Source organism: Oikopleura dioica, chromosome 2, assembly GCF_907165135.1.
Source record: "Oikopleura dioica chromosome 2, OKI2018_I68_1.0, whole genome shotgun sequence".
In the NCBI taxonomy this organism is placed as follows: Eukaryota; Metazoa; Chordata; class Appendicularia; order Copelata; family Oikopleuridae; genus Oikopleura; species Oikopleura dioica.
The window spans coordinates 6919005-6933427 of NC_137292.1; the positions used below are offsets into that span (position 1 = coordinate 6919005).

Consider the following 14423-nt stretch of genomic DNA (forward strand, 5'->3'; position numbering starts at 1 on the left):
AAAGACAAGATTATTTCGGGTTTTATATGGGCTGTATTTTGAATGAAAACGGGGCAGTGCATTAAATTCAACTTTTGCTAAATTCTGGAACTAGTGGTAACTCGTGGAATACATTTTGTAGGGCGGTTCTGGAACTTGATGCAGCTAAGATTTTTTTTTGGTATTTTTTATCCGCCGGAGTTGGATTCGGTTTCTTGGGACTGGTCGTCTTCGTATTGAGTCAGGTCGAAAGTCATGACCTGAGATTGAATTCCAGTGCGGCCTTGTTTTGCGTAGATGCCGATGAGAGCATCTGCCTTCGAGTAGAACTCTTCTTTGAGCGAAATGACGATGCACTAGATCGCGAATAAGAAATTTGCAATAGAAGGCGGGCGTACCTGAAGGTCTTCTCGTCGACCCTTGATGTAATCCGCAACTTTGCCGATGTTGGTATTGTCAAGCGCGGCGTCTACCTCGTCGAGGACAAAGAATGGCGATGGTCGATACGCATGAACTGCGAAAATAAGCGCGAGCGCCGCGATTGTCTAAAAGATTTGAAGATGAATTACCATAAGGATTTTTAGGTCAAAAATTTTTTTTCTTATATAAGGGGATATTCTTAAAGCCCGTAAAAAGTTAGACAGATTCCCAAAATTCTAGTGCCCGATGACGTCATTATGACGTCATAGGGCCTCTTGAAAATTTTTCGTTTTCGACCGTTTTTGAACCGGAAAACGACGGCCGATCCTATTTTTTCTTTTTGGATCTTGTAGCTCAGGACCTGAGCTTTAATTACCCGGGGTTGAAAAATTCTAGAGGTCACGTGTTATTACGTAATAGGGGCCCCCATAATTTGGTATTATCTTATATTGTCAATTTAACTAAATTTATTGTATAAAGTGATTATATTTTTTAGTAAAAATTAATCACGTGACCACAGATGACTCATAAAAGTCATCCGGAGGACCTCTCTAGTGGAAGAAAGATGCTGGAAGACTTCGAAAAAAGTCTCTCGATTTCAATTTTTTTGTAATTTCAATCTTCTCAGCGCTTCATTCAGACATTTTCTATGGTTTCTTTGGTTTTTATTTTGTTTCTGCAACATTTTATAATAATTTTTCGAAAAAATCTTTTTTTTTAAATGAATTCTTCCAGCATCTTTCTTCCACTAAAGGGGTCCTCCGGATGACTTTTATGAGTCATCTGTGGTCACGTGATTAATTTTTACTAAAAAATATAATCACTTTATACAATAAATTTAGTTAAATTGACAATATAAGATAATACCAAATTATGGGGGCCCCTATTACGTAATAACACGTGACCTCTAGAATTTTTCAACCCCGGGTAATTAAAGCTCAGGTCCTGAGCTACAAGATCCAAAAAGAAAAAATAGGATCGGCCGTCGTTTTCCGGTTCAAAAACGGTCGAAAACGAAAAATTTTCAAAAGGCCCTTATGACGTCATAATGACGTCATCGGGCACTAGAATTTTGGGAATCTGTCTAACTTTTTACGGGCTTTAAGAATATCCCCTTATCTAAGAAAAAAATTTTTCGACCAAAAAATTCTTATGGTAATTCATCTGAAATTAATTCGAGTAATGAAAAGGTAAATTACCTTTTCGCCACCCGAAAGATTATCCATTGGTCTGAAGCGCTTGCCAGGGGCGACGCAGTTGTAGCTGATCCCGTCCAAATACGGCTCATCCGGATTCTCGACAGAAAGATACGCTTGCGCGCCCGGATTTCGGCTGATGAATTTGTACGTTTCGTCGATTTTCTCTGAGACGAAATTGAAACAGTCCATCAGAGTTCCTCGGCGGCGCTGTTTGAACTGCTCGAATTGGTGCTGCGCCATCTTGGCTTGTTTTCGGATATCTTCGAACTCGTTCTTTAAAAAAAATCTAATCATAATTTTACGCAAGGAAGAAAGTACCTTCGTGGACTGATAATTTTCACGGGCATTGTCGAGTCGATTAGCGTTGCGCATTTTCGGCGGGATGCATTTATCCACCTTTGCGGCCAGTTCTCGCACCAGGGCAGCCATCTCGTCCTTTTTGACTTCTTCCTCGTCTTTGTGGAGGTCGGTGTATTCGTCGTCCAGAGAAGTGAAGTCAACAGTGATCGAGTTGTCGGTTTGGTAGCGCTGAGAGCCTTTTTAGGGTTAGAAACCTTTGCCGTTCTTATTGGTCGGAGCCATATTTTGACGAATTTTATTGATCGAATATAAATCAACATCAAATATTGCAAGAATGAAACCCTTTCCTAGTTGGGACGTATCCATAGCAGACGAGTCCATTCCATTATCAACGACCCAGCTCAATTCCCCACTGCTGAGAGGCAAGTTGATGCAGTTGACATGGCAGTCGACATAAATCTGATGTCGCTGATCCAATTTCTTGTCGCGACGGATCTCGACGCCACTGATCTCGTCCTTGATTTCTCCTTGCTCTTTGTTCAGAACTCCGAGTTTTTCTTTGCCTCTTCAGTGGCTTTTGATTGAAGTTTGAGGCGGCCTTTCACTTCGACTCGTTTTTCGTGGTATTTTTGGAGATCTTTCTCCGCTTTTTGGATTTTCTCCTTTGTCTCTGTCTCTTTTTCCTGAAATCATCGATAAGTACACCAAATATTAAGAAATAACTGTACCTGGAGATTTTTAAGCTCGACTTCTTCGTTGGCAATCACATCTTTCCACTTGTTGACATGAATGAGAGTATCGTTGCTTCTTTCGTATTCCAAGAGATTGGTCAATCGAACAAGCTGATTTTCAAACTCCAATCGCCGCTTGTTTTGCTCAGTCTGTTGGTTGAGCTCTCCCTGCTCGTACTGTCGGATGTTCTTGACGCCAATGTCGACGCAAAATTGCACGAATACTTCGTCTTCAACCTAAACTCGATTATTTATTTTATCTCTGGAAAAATCAAGACCTTTTCGTGCTCAGATTTCAACGAGTCCATGCGCTTTTGTCGACCAGCCATTCTTCCTTGGATCTCTTCGATTTCAGGCTGAAGATATTGAATCTTCTGCTTGAGATTTTTGATCGCATCCAAGACTTCCGCAATGCTTCGATTCTTGGAGCTCTCGATATCTTTCTCGTTGTAGTGGATTCGGTTTTGAAGCCCGGTGATTTGAGTTTCAAGTTGATGAAGAAGCGGTTCTTTTCGCTTCAATTTTGTGGCTTCTTTCAGCTAGAAAGAAATATATGAAAATTCGGTTGCTTTGAAATAACTTACCCGCTCCGCAAGATCATCGCGTTTGGATCGAAGAGAGTCAATCTCCTTTTCTTCCCATTTCGCAGCTTTTCGCTGGAGATCCGTAGCACCTCCAGAGATAACACCAGACTTTTGAAACAACGTTCCATCAAGAGAAACAGCCTGTTGTCGCCTCCAAGTCCCATCCGGGCGGCGGAAAATGTCAGCATGCCGGCGCAGCTCGCCAGACGAAACAAGTCGCGCATCGGCAGAGTTTTCGCAGACAAGGGAGTTTCCGCAAGCGTAAATGAGCGCCTTTCGGATGTTGGGATTTTTCATATTGATCACGTCGAAGACGAGTTTTACGCCCTTTGGTTCGGTGATTTCACGAAGCTGATCGTTGAGAGGCTTTGTTTCGATGTAATCAAGTGGGAGGAAGGTCTCGGGTTCGCATCGCTGCTCTTTCATGTATTGAATACATTGCTTTCCAGTCGCCTCGTCTTCTACAACGATTGCTTCCATGTTCCTCCCAAGGACTTTGGTCAACGCGACGTTGTATCGCTTGTGAGTAGAATCACACAAATCGGAGATTCGGCCAAGAACGCCTGGATACAAGGACTTAAGCTTCTTGACCAGCTCAGATCGCCGCTGAGCCCGGCGAGATTCTGTTTTCTCGACATTTGCGCTTCCAAGTTGGTGGATGACTTTCTCGAGGTCCTTGTTTAGCGATGCGATTTGCGAATCAGCGCTTTGGACCTCTTCGCGAATCGCTTCCCGCCGCGTCTCCAGTTGGCTCAGCTGATCTCTTGTCCGCTTGTTGTAGTTGTCGAGTGTTTCGAGTCGCTTTGCGTGCTCTTCTCGCTCCTGCTCTTTGGATTTGAGAGTTTGTTGAATGTCCATTTGGCGACGCTCCTTGAGCTGGATGGCTTCTTGATCGTTTTGTTGCTCGCGCTCATACTGGCGGATTTTATCCAAGAGCTCGGAAGACTTGATCTTGACCTTTTCTTTGAGCTGGTGATATTGGGTCAGTTGGCTTTGCTGCAACTGGATGGTCTTTTCAGTTTCGTCGATTTTCGCTTGCTCTTCGAATAGCTTTCGGCGATTCTCCAGGTCTTCCATTTGCCCTTCGAGACCCTTGATGATGCTTTGTTTCTGCTCATGCGTCTTCATTGCTGCATCAAGACGTTTCTGCACGATTTCAAGTTTGTGCACCGTGTGCGCTGTGTTTTCCCGAGCCTTGATGATCGCAGGCTTGAGCTCTTGAATCGCGTTTTGCTTTTCTTCGCACTTTTTCTCGACGCTGTTGACTTCCCGCTGGATTTTGCCGATTTCGGACTTTTCTTTCTTGATCTCGTCCTCGCAATCGCCTTTCTTTTTCTGCACCTTTTCGAACTTCTTCTTGTGGATTTTAAGCTCTTCCTTGTACTTTGTCAGGTCATTGTCGATGATGTACAGCTGAAAGAGCTTTTCTTGAATTTGCGCTTCCTCGAGCTCTTCTTGCAGTTTTTCGTATTGCTGCACCTGCGCCACTTCCTCCCGAGCTTCCTTTCTTTCTTGGGCAATCCCCTTTTTCTTAATATGCGCCGCTTTCGACGCCTCATCCGCTTCCTGCTGCTCGATCTTGGCTCTTTCATAATCTTGCTTGTATTCGGCAGAGCCAGAGATTTCCTCAAACATCGTCATCCGCTCTTTTGGATTCTTCATCGCGATTTCCTCTACTTTGCCTTGGTAGACAAGAAAGTTCTTAGAATTGATGAAAATGTTGAACGTCTCTAGCTTGGAGCGATAATCGGACGCAGACACGCTGCAACCGTCGATGTAGAAATGGGTGGAGTTGTCTTTAATGACTCTGGCGAACTCGATCGACTCAAGCAAGCCGTCTTCGTTTTCCATCTTGATCAAGGCAGACACTCGAGCTGTGTCGGACACAGGCTCTCCCACTGGCGCACCGTGAATGAGTTGGGAAACTCGCGAGACTCGCATGTTCTTGCTCTTTTCGCCCAAAACAAAAGAGATGGCGTCCATGAGATTCGACTTACCGGAACCATTTGGACCTAAAGTATCCGTTCAGCACAAAATCGAGAAGGTCTCTCCTTACCGATAATCGCTGTGAACTTGTGAAAAGGACCAACTTTGATCTTGCCCTTGTAAGACTTAAAATCTTCGATCTCCAAATACTCAAGAAATCCCATTTTCGATCCGTACTCTTGAAAGAAAACAATGAAGATATTTGGCATTGAATATTAGGCATTTATTCAGCTTTTTATACCAGAAGTTGCATTTGTTGCTAAAAGTGGAACTTTTGTTCGGAATGCAGAACGCATTGAAATCAACGAGGAAAAATACAGATAGAAATTCGAGGGAGTTATAAAATAAAGGCATTGTTTGGGAAAGAACAGTAGGAGCATTTATCTTACACAAATTTAAAGTAAAAAAGGCTTTTTGATTCGCACGAAATTCTTTTTGAATTCCTAGAGCATACAGAGGTAAATTTTAAATGATCGAACAGAGGAAGAGAGGCTCAAAAAGTTGGGAACAAGATAAAAGTTGAGATGAAATAGTTTAGATCATGTGTGGCTCTGGATTATAGTCGTTGGTAGTCATTTCCGAGGGCTGGTGTGATAGCCTCGTGATTTCGAGATTATCTTCGTCGCGGTTCGAGCTCAGTCTGATGTGGTAGGTTAGTATTTGTTACAGTCAGAAGTAAAAAGGGATGAAGTGGATCATGGTGGTGGAGGAATGAGAATAATTGAGGCTGTCGGTGTTTGGTACAAAAAAACTACCAGAAACTAACGGCTTCAACTAAAAACACCTTTGAATAAATAAAATTTGAAAATGAGGTGAAGAATCAAACAAATTCTATCTTTGCAAATTTTTGCGAATCAGGAGGATCATGGTAATGTCGGTGAATCTGTGGAAGTACTGACCGGGATCTTGTATCTGGGTAGGATTGATTGAGTGCGTCTTGCTCGGCGCGTAGTTGGTCTATTCGGCGATTATAAATATCCAATAATTTCGTTAAAAGAGTCGCGAATGTTGGCCGATTATCAGCATTTCCTGCCCAACAAGACTTCATGACTGAAAATTAAAATGAAAACAACGAAATCAAGAATAAAGAATCTACCTTTATAAACATTTTCAGGGCAATGTCTCGGCTTTTCCAGACGGTTGCCACTGTCAATATGATCGAGAATGTAAACCGGATCAACTGTGGCGTAAGGCGCGACCGCGCGCGTCATTGTTTCCCACATTGTAACGCCGAATGACCAAACATCGGATTTCTCTGTGTAACGATGGTAGCGAATGCTCTCCGGGGACATCCACTTTAGCGGCAGTTCCGAGTGCTGCGTCGATCTAAAAGCGGATTGGAATCAAGCTCGTAACTCGTTCTTTACCTGTAATAATCGGATTGATTCAAATCGCGGCTCAATCCAAAATCGCCAACTTTGATAATGTGTCGTTCAATTTCGTCATTGTACGATCCAACGAGGACGTTTCTAGCAGCAAGATCACGATGAACTTTGCCCTTCGTTGCTAAATGCTCCATTCCAGCGCAAATGTCGACGCAATAGCCGATCAGTTCTGCCACAGTGATTTCGTTGCTTGAATCGCGCTAGAAAAATCCAAGCTAGAATATTCAGCAACAAAATTCGCTTTACCAAGAAAGATCGAAGATCGCCATTTTCCATGAAGGGAAGAATGATGATGGGATATTCACCAGGAGCAGTGCAGACGCCATAGATTTTGATGATATTCGGGTGGTTGAATTCTAATTCAGGGCTAATACGAATCGACCCCACGGGAGATTTGACCCTTGAACAAGTCTATTTATGTTTTTTGTCTGTCCTAAGCAGATTTATTTACTCAAATATTTTCATTGAGCACACATTCAAAAGTCAGAACTAAGAGACCTTCTAGAACCTTGATTGAAGCTGAAATGGTAAATATTGAAAATTCTATAAAAATCATTCCACAAAAGCTTTTCAGCAAAAACCATGCTTCATGCATGGGAGGTAATTTATCTCAAATAGACTGACGCTATTGCTTTTTTTAGGTAGCGATGACAATTTTCTGCACGACAGCCTCACTCACAATTTACCTCATCTTCCTAAAAAGAGCGCTGGCAGTCGAAAAATCATCAGGAAAAGAAATCAAATGGGTTCAAGACCCCAGGTAAATTTCCTTTGAAGTCTTTTCTATCAAAATTTCTAGCAACCCAAAACGATACATCAAAAAATTCATCGAAGAAAGTGAAAAGGATGAAACCGTGGCTCTAGAAAACGTTGCTTTTGAACTACCAGGAAATGCAATTATCGAATCTGAGACTGTGTGAATCCGAATAAATTACTGATAAGCCCGTTTTCCTTTCATCATGACTCCTTCTTTCAAAAAATTCTCGAGTTGCTGCTGCGATTCGATATTCTTCATCGTTTTCGCCGCGACACGACGAGTTCTTTCCGCGCTTTGGTTCCATTTTGCTTCGTAGACCACTCCGAAATTTCCTTCCTTGATTTTTCGTCCTGAAAAACGGTCAATTTTCCCGCTTTTTCGTCCATTTTACCTAAATGAATTCGATTTCTTTCGATGTAGCAAGAAGCAACAGCTTGTCGCAGCGCTGGATCACGAATCTTGATCTGTGGCATTTGGCTGTTTCCAGTGTGGAGCACTCCTTGCGCGACTTCATAAGGCGGAGGGGGGCCGGACTCATTCCGGTTCGGATAGTTCGAGTGGTACTTGGTTCTAGAGCTTCTTTCGGCGGATTTCGCAGCGACTGAAAGACCCCTTTTAGCGTTTTTTCTTGAGTTTGTTACTTACAAATAATAATGGCGATGATGATAATAAACGCAATCAATCCGCAGACAACTCCGATGATCACCCCCGTCGGCGTCTTCTTGCTCGTTTTGCTGGGATGGTTAGTCTCCCACCATTGAATCGTCTGGTCATGATTTTCGAACACTTCTCGCGCTTCTTCAAAATTGCACACCTCTTCGATGCATTCTCGCTCCAAGTTTCCCTCCGAGATTTCTTCAATTCCGCCAGAGTTCGCTCTTCTTTGCCGGGAAAGAAATTGGCTCGCTTCTGAGCGTTCTAGAGTTGGTAAAGCCGAGGAGGAAGCAGAGAATATGCATATGAGGAGGAGGTGGATTTTTTCTTTCATATTTCTTTTCAAGGTTTTTTAATTAGATTATCAAAAATAATGTAGAAAAGCTTCGCTTCAACATAAGAATTTGTTTTCGAGCCGAAAAAAACTTAACTTTTAATTTAATTATCATTCAATCAATATAAAACTTTCCTAAGTTTGCTTCTCAATCATTCTTTTCTCTTATCTTTCTTCTTTTTGCTGACTCTATTTTGATAAAAAAAATCTTCTCAAAATCACTCGAAATTAGCAATCACGGATGAGCCGCGCTGAGTGTACGCGCGTAGTGAAGCGTCTTTTTGAATGATTCATTTTCGCGCGCGCTGATTGGTCGGATTCATTTTGACGCATTTGGAAGAATTGAGAATTGAGGACCGCTTGATTGCCTCGAGCGGGAAGAACTGGAGGGTTGAAAGAGGAGAATAAGGGCTGAAGAGGATGAGAATTGCTGTTGAAGGTAAGAAATTTGTTGATTTATATTTTTTAATTAATTAAATTAGGACTGAACTAATTTTTCTTTTTTTAAATCTTTGAGAACAAGTGTTCAGGATGGCGGTTTTTAGAAGATTTCTAATTTCTTATCTCCCGATTAAACTACAGTATTAGTTTCATAATTAAATTTATTACGAATTTATTAATTAAAATGTAATTCCAGGCTGCCTGCATGGCGAGCTGGACATCGTCTACAACACGATCAAGTTCATCGAGCAGCAGCACAGCACAAAAATCGACTTGCTTCTTGTTTGCGGCGATTTTCAAGCGGTCAGGAACGAGGCGGATTTGAAATGCATGGCCATGCCGCCAAAATACCGCGCAATGCAGCAATTTTGGAAATATTACAAGGTCAGTCTATTTTCCTTTTCGTTTTAGAACTTGTTCATTTGCGGGAGAATTCGCGAGGCATTTCTTTTATCGTAATTTAGGGCCAGAAAAAAGCGCCAATTATGACTATCGTTATTGGCGGAAACCACGAAGCGAGCAATCACATGCAAGAATTACCGTATGGAGGATGGCTGGCGGAGAATATTTATTATCTCGGTTATGCAGGCGTCGTCGAATATGGTGGAATTAGAATTGGAGGCATCAGTGGCATTTACAAACAACATGACTTCAAAAAAGGTATTTTTTAAGAAGAAAAGCAATTCTAACGGTACTAAGACGTTTTCTCCTTGACAAAAGTTCAGCAAGATTTGCCGAGAACTGAGAAGCCGCCTGGGGCTTCGAGAAAAGAAGCCGCGCTTAGTTCTTCCTTTGCTCGAAGCCACAAGCGGCTTCTCGGTTCTCGGCAAATCTTGCTGAATTTTTGTCAAGAAGAAAACGTCTTAGTGACGTTAGAATTGATTTTCTCACAAGCTCATCACTTTTTTTATTGTTAGGTCACTTCGAGTGCCCGCCATACAACGAAGATACGATGCGTTCTGCTTACCATACGCGCAATGTGGACGTATTTCGCCTCAAGCAACTCAAACTTCCACTGGACATCGTCATGTCTCACGATTGGCCATGTGGAATCCACAACTTCGGCGATTTGGAACTCCTCCTCAAGAAAAAGCCATTTTTCCGAGAGCAAACTGAGCCTGGCGCTAGAAGTCAGCTTGGAAGTCCTGCCCATGCGGAGCTTCTTTATCATTTGAGGCCGAAATATTGGTTCGCAGCGCATTTACATGTTAAATGGATGGCGGTTGTTGATCATGATAAGGTAGGAGAAAAATTCTAGTGTTTTTTCAGCTTTTTAACAGAAAAAAAGAGCACTAGAATCTATTTTCTTTGATCAAAAGAAAAATCATCTTTTTAGTGTTTACTTCTAACTTTTAGTTGAACGAAGAAAGCGATTTTGAAGTGGAAGAGAATCTGAACAAAAACCGCTACACGAGATTCTTGAGTTTGGACAAAGCCCTGCCTCAGCGCGACTTTTTGCAAGTGGTCGATGTTCCAACGAGACATTACGCTCCGTACGAATTCAAATACGACCCAGAGTGGTTGGCGGTTTTAAGAAATACCAACGATCTTATGTCTCTTACAGTTAACAACACTAGAATGCCGATAAAGGGGATCGACAAGGATTACGATCGATCAGGTACTAGTCAATATATCTCCTTCCTTTTCATTCCTTTTTCGCAGCGTCGCAAGAAGACATCGAAATCGTCCGAGCAGACATGGACTTTACCATGGAAATTCCGCGAAACTTCAAAGTCACTGTCGACATGTACAATCCCAAAGAGCACTGGAAGCAGCGACCAGTAGAGCTCTTTCGAAATTCACAAAATACAGAGTTCTGTCAAAAGCTACGTCTGGTCGATCCGTTCACGGTTTTCAAAGAAGGCCGTGATCCGACAAAGCCGATGGAGGGACCGGAAGAGACGAATATTTGGACGGATCCAAGTGAGATTCAATTGGACGACAATGTTGAAAAGTAAGGAATGCCGTGAATCTCCGCTCTACCATTTTTTCAGAGAGAAAGATCCAGACGAAATCGACCTCGATGACGATGATGAAGATGACGACTGCTGTCGACCATCGACATCAAAAGAAGAAGAATCTTTTGGAAATAAAGAAGATCCAAATGCCGGACTTTCTATGCCCGCGATTCAAACGCCAAAAGAACCAGAAAAAGAGGAGCCTTCGAAGAAAGAGGAAGACTCAGATTCGGACTCTGATGACGATGGAGCGCCACAGTCACGGCCATTCTCGTAAGTCCTCGTTCACGGTATTCGATAAATGACCGGCTTAAATTAATCCTCGATAAGTGGCAGTGATGCTTGCTCTCCAAATTGCCTTATCTTTTGAGCGTTCCAGGTTAATGATAGTTCCTTTTTCAGACTACCGTTCTCTCTTCCGCCACCTACTAAAGCTCCAGAAGCAGACGTAAAGATGGAAGAAGAAAACGAAGAAAAGAAAATTGAAAAGGCCGAAGCTCCAAAAATGGAAGAAAACGGCGAAAAACCTACCCTGGACTCCGAAAAAGTTCAAAAACCGTCATTCAAAAGGCGAAATCAAGCAATTTACACCGCCGAAGAAGACGACGATAATTAGTTAAAAGAAAAAGTTCACCCGCTACTGTAGTACTGCCCAGTTTTACTTTGGCCTGACCTGATAAGACAGAAGACAATACAGATAAACACAGCTTGGTACGAAATATTAATGTTGTATTTCTGAAATTTTGGAAGAAAAAAGCAGTAAAAGCTGGTGAATGAATATGTGCATTTGGAAAAAAAGAGACAGAAAATGAAGTTTACTTTTTCTTGCCTTTTCTGTGATGGCCTCTTGTCATTTTGCTGGAGCCGGCTCTCTTGGACTTGGTCCCCTTTTTGCCCTTCTGAAATTTTATATTTTAAAATCAGAGTTTGACGAAAATTTTAATCGACCGCGCGAAGGTCTAAAAAATTCCACACCTGTCTTAATCTCGTTTCGAAAAAGAAGATAAAAGAACGAGAGGGTTGAACAAATGGGATTCTAATTACCTTGAGCGGCGCTTGCTCTGGCGGACTAGCTGGCAGGATGATCGTTCCAGCCTCGCTCATCCCCACAAGTTCCTTTTCTGTCTCCACCTCTTTCGCGCCAAGCGCGGCGAGTCGATCCGCTAAGCTCATTTCTTTGGGGTCATTAGCGGCTCCTTTGCCGAGTTTTTCAGAAATGGCCTTGACAATGCGTTCCGCTTGTTTTTGCTCATCGTTGACAAGATTATACGCGACGAGCTCCGAATCTGCTAGTAAGTCGATTCCGGAAGTGTCGGCCGCCAACTGTAAATATTTGAAGGAGAGGTGGAACACCGTCCGGCAAAGTGCCATCCAAATCTCTTTTGGTCCAGCCGTTGAGTCCTAAATACGAAAATAAAGGAAAAATAATTTAGAGCAACGTTTTTTTCGGGTGGTTTTTAGCGGAATTTATACGGTTTTCTGTCCATAGGAGAGTTTTATGCAAATTCGCATGAGTCACGAAGTTATTCGACCCTTCAAAAACGGAACTGTCTTGAGAGTAGGACTTGTCTGAAAATCAAGTGCTCCCGGGAGAGATCTGAGCTACTGTGTGATTTACAGTTAGATACACAGAGCTTGCATAAACTCGATAGAACAGTCAGCAAATACAGCTTCCCCATCAGGTGTTGATTCGAGTTCAGTTCGAACTCGCAAGCCCTTTCATTTCAAAAATACGGAACTAGCAACAAAGTCGCGACAAAGTCCAAAATATTTTCTTTGAAAACAAACGCTCTTATCAACTAAAGAAAAAAGCCCATTACTTCGCTGTTTTCGCTTTCATCAAAAGTTCCCTTCGAAACTTCACTGCGAAACTTGTCTGGTAAGCATGAACTTTAGGATGACAAGAGTGGATAGAAAATTTGATAGCATCAAATCCGCGAAGTAAACTTGCGCCAGTTCTCACGCAACTTGTCAAAGAGGGGCTTTTCTTTCAGCTTTATTGGGAACTTGATCGTGGATTTTTTCGAAGAGACAGGAACCCCTCTCCTTTGAAACAAAATTAACAAAAGCAGATTTCCGCTTTTGAAAAATCGTCTGAGACAATTTGTTTTTTTCACAGACAGGTGCGATTCTCTTTCCGCCAAATCATCAAAATGATGAATCTTACCTTCATTGAAATTTGCGAAAGATCGACTCTGGGAAGACACAGGGCTTTCCAATACTTTTGCACTTGAGCTTGATCTTCTAAGCCGGCGACGTTGTTTTTCTTCAGCGATTTTTGGAAGTCGCCGGCAACAGAAGATAAGTTCTTGAGCCGGCACATCAAGTCCAAGTAAGAAAATATCGGGGAGGGGTCTGGATTCGGATTCTCCGCTCCTGGAATTGGATGGCCGTATTTGTCCAGGTTCGCTTGATCCGCTTTTTCTAAAAAGAAAAGATAAAGAAGATGACTCTATCAGCCATGAATCCGTCTGATAAGCCAAAGAAGAGAATGATCGTTTTTACGTTATGTAATCCGGATTGCGCCGGTCATTAACCTTCAGCAAAACATGGTTTTACGCTCAAAGCCCCACGTGGGATAACTTCGTTTTCGTCTTGAATTTGCACGATCAAATAAGCGCCTTAGCATTTATTTCATTTTACTACTGTAAATCCAGAAGGAAAAAGTGGATTCGGGACTCTTACGTACCTTTGAGCTCTTTTAATTTCTTGGCCATTTTCTTGAGATCGCTGAGGCTCAACGCGGCACCTTCGAGTTTTTCAATAAATTCCAGCGCTCCGCAAAATAAGCTCTCCTCCTCGGCCGCCCAGCTTTCATAACTGAGCGTGATCTGGCTCAGGTGTCGAAGAATAAAGTCGATGAAGCGCTGCCAGTTCCGGATAACGGAAGGTTTCACGTCTGAAATACCGGTATTTGAAATTATTGGTTTTGAAAGAAAATGTTATTTTGGCACTTTTTCGGCGATGGTGAAATTTTGGTAGATTTCAAAACGAAAGGTCAAAAACGGGGAAAAACGAAACGTGTCGGGGGAAATCTGAACATGTGTTGCGGATAGAGTATCATGCTATTAGAGAAAAACATGATCGCTAGTAGACCAAGTTGCAAAATAGCGGCTAGAATAAGTAATTACTAATTACTAATTACGCCGCAAATTGCATGTAAAAGTAGCTCTTAGGGAAAAATATATTTCATTAGAAAATTGATTTCGCAATAAATTTTAAATTTACTGTACTAGCTTTTTTACTTACTGGCATTTTTAATTTCTGGCTCGGCTTTGGGCAGAGTTTCAGAAACTGTTGGATAAAGAACTTCTGTCATCTTCTTTTTTCTGTTTCTGTTTTTATTGATGGCTTTTTCTTTGTTCTATTTTCTCTTGAAATTGAAATTGCAATAATCAATTGTGGTAATCTTTTCCAGTAAATTTGGACGAGCGCGGGTAGGGTGCTTAGTTACTTATTATTTTTAGCAAAGTTGGGCCGCTTTAGCAGTGCGTTTCTGCCCGTTTCCAAGGACAATCGAGCAGATTACACGCGCTGATCTATAGAGCCACAGCTCGCGCAAATATTTCGGAAACGGAATGGCTCCGCTCGCGCCTCTGGGCAAGTCGTCTCTGCCTGGCGGGCGACGAGCACCTCCGAGTGGCTAGAAGATAAGAGCTTTGCCGAACGCTCTTGAGTGGGATTTCTTCCTTTTG

The 14423-nt window shown here is 42.3% G+C and overlaps 4 protein-coding genes and 1 long non-coding RNA gene across 5 annotated transcripts; 2 read left to right on the top strand and 3 right to left on the bottom strand.

The window, feature by feature from the left end:
- Positions 1-19: 19 nt before the first annotated feature.
- On the bottom strand, positions 20-5408 carry LOC145700216 (structural maintenance of chromosomes protein 1A-like). Its single transcript, XM_081777471.1, is given in 10 exon segments — positions 20-335; positions 378-524; positions 1599-1871; positions 1917-2133; positions 2245-2447; positions 2450-2581; positions 2627-2866; positions 2908-3168; positions 3214-5225; positions 5270-5408. Coding segments are annotated over 10 exon segments (3747 nt in total). The 5' UTR covers positions 5364-5408; the 3' UTR covers positions 20-167.
- LOC145700213 (tyrosine-protein kinase receptor UFO-like) lies at positions 5401-8356 on the bottom strand. Its single transcript, XM_081777469.1, has 8 exons — positions 7987-8356; positions 7733-7942; positions 7536-7691; positions 6831-6940; positions 6567-6784; positions 6296-6525; positions 6099-6249; positions 5401-5839 (listed from the first exon to the last, which is right to left on the bottom strand). Exons 1-8 carry the CDS (start codon positions 8327-8329, stop codon positions 5734-5736), a joined length of 1524 nt encoding a protein of 507 aa, XP_081633595.1. The 5' UTR covers positions 8330-8356; the 3' UTR covers positions 5401-5733.
- On the top strand, positions 7092-7535 carry LOC145700215 (uncharacterized). Its single transcript, XR_014134172.1, has 3 exons — positions 7092-7184; positions 7226-7344; positions 7384-7535. It is a non-coding gene; the product is annotated as an uncharacterized LOC145700215 (long non-coding RNA).
- Positions 8357-8634: 278 nt separating the features above from the next.
- Positions 8635-11441, top strand: LOC145696400 (uncharacterized). Its single transcript, XM_081773427.1, has 8 exons — positions 8635-8768; positions 8967-9154; positions 9235-9430; positions 9688-10010; positions 10127-10388; positions 10433-10724; positions 10765-11001; positions 11131-11441. Exons 1-8 carry the CDS (start codon positions 8750-8752, stop codon positions 11342-11344), a joined length of 1731 nt encoding a protein of 576 aa, XP_081629553.1. The 5' UTR covers positions 8635-8749; the 3' UTR covers positions 11345-11441.
- A 5-nt stretch (positions 11442-11446) lies between these two features.
- Positions 11447-14291, bottom strand: LOC145696401 (uncharacterized). The gene is made up of 5 exons (XM_081773429.1): positions 13978-14291; positions 13418-13627; positions 12896-13152; positions 11773-12129; positions 11447-11627 (listed from the first exon to the last, which is right to left on the bottom strand). Exons 1-5 carry the CDS (start codon positions 14045-14047, stop codon positions 11544-11546), a joined length of 978 nt encoding a protein of 325 aa, XP_081629555.1. The 5' UTR covers positions 14048-14291; the 3' UTR covers positions 11447-11543.
- Between the last annotated feature and the right edge of the window lie 132 nt (positions 14292-14423).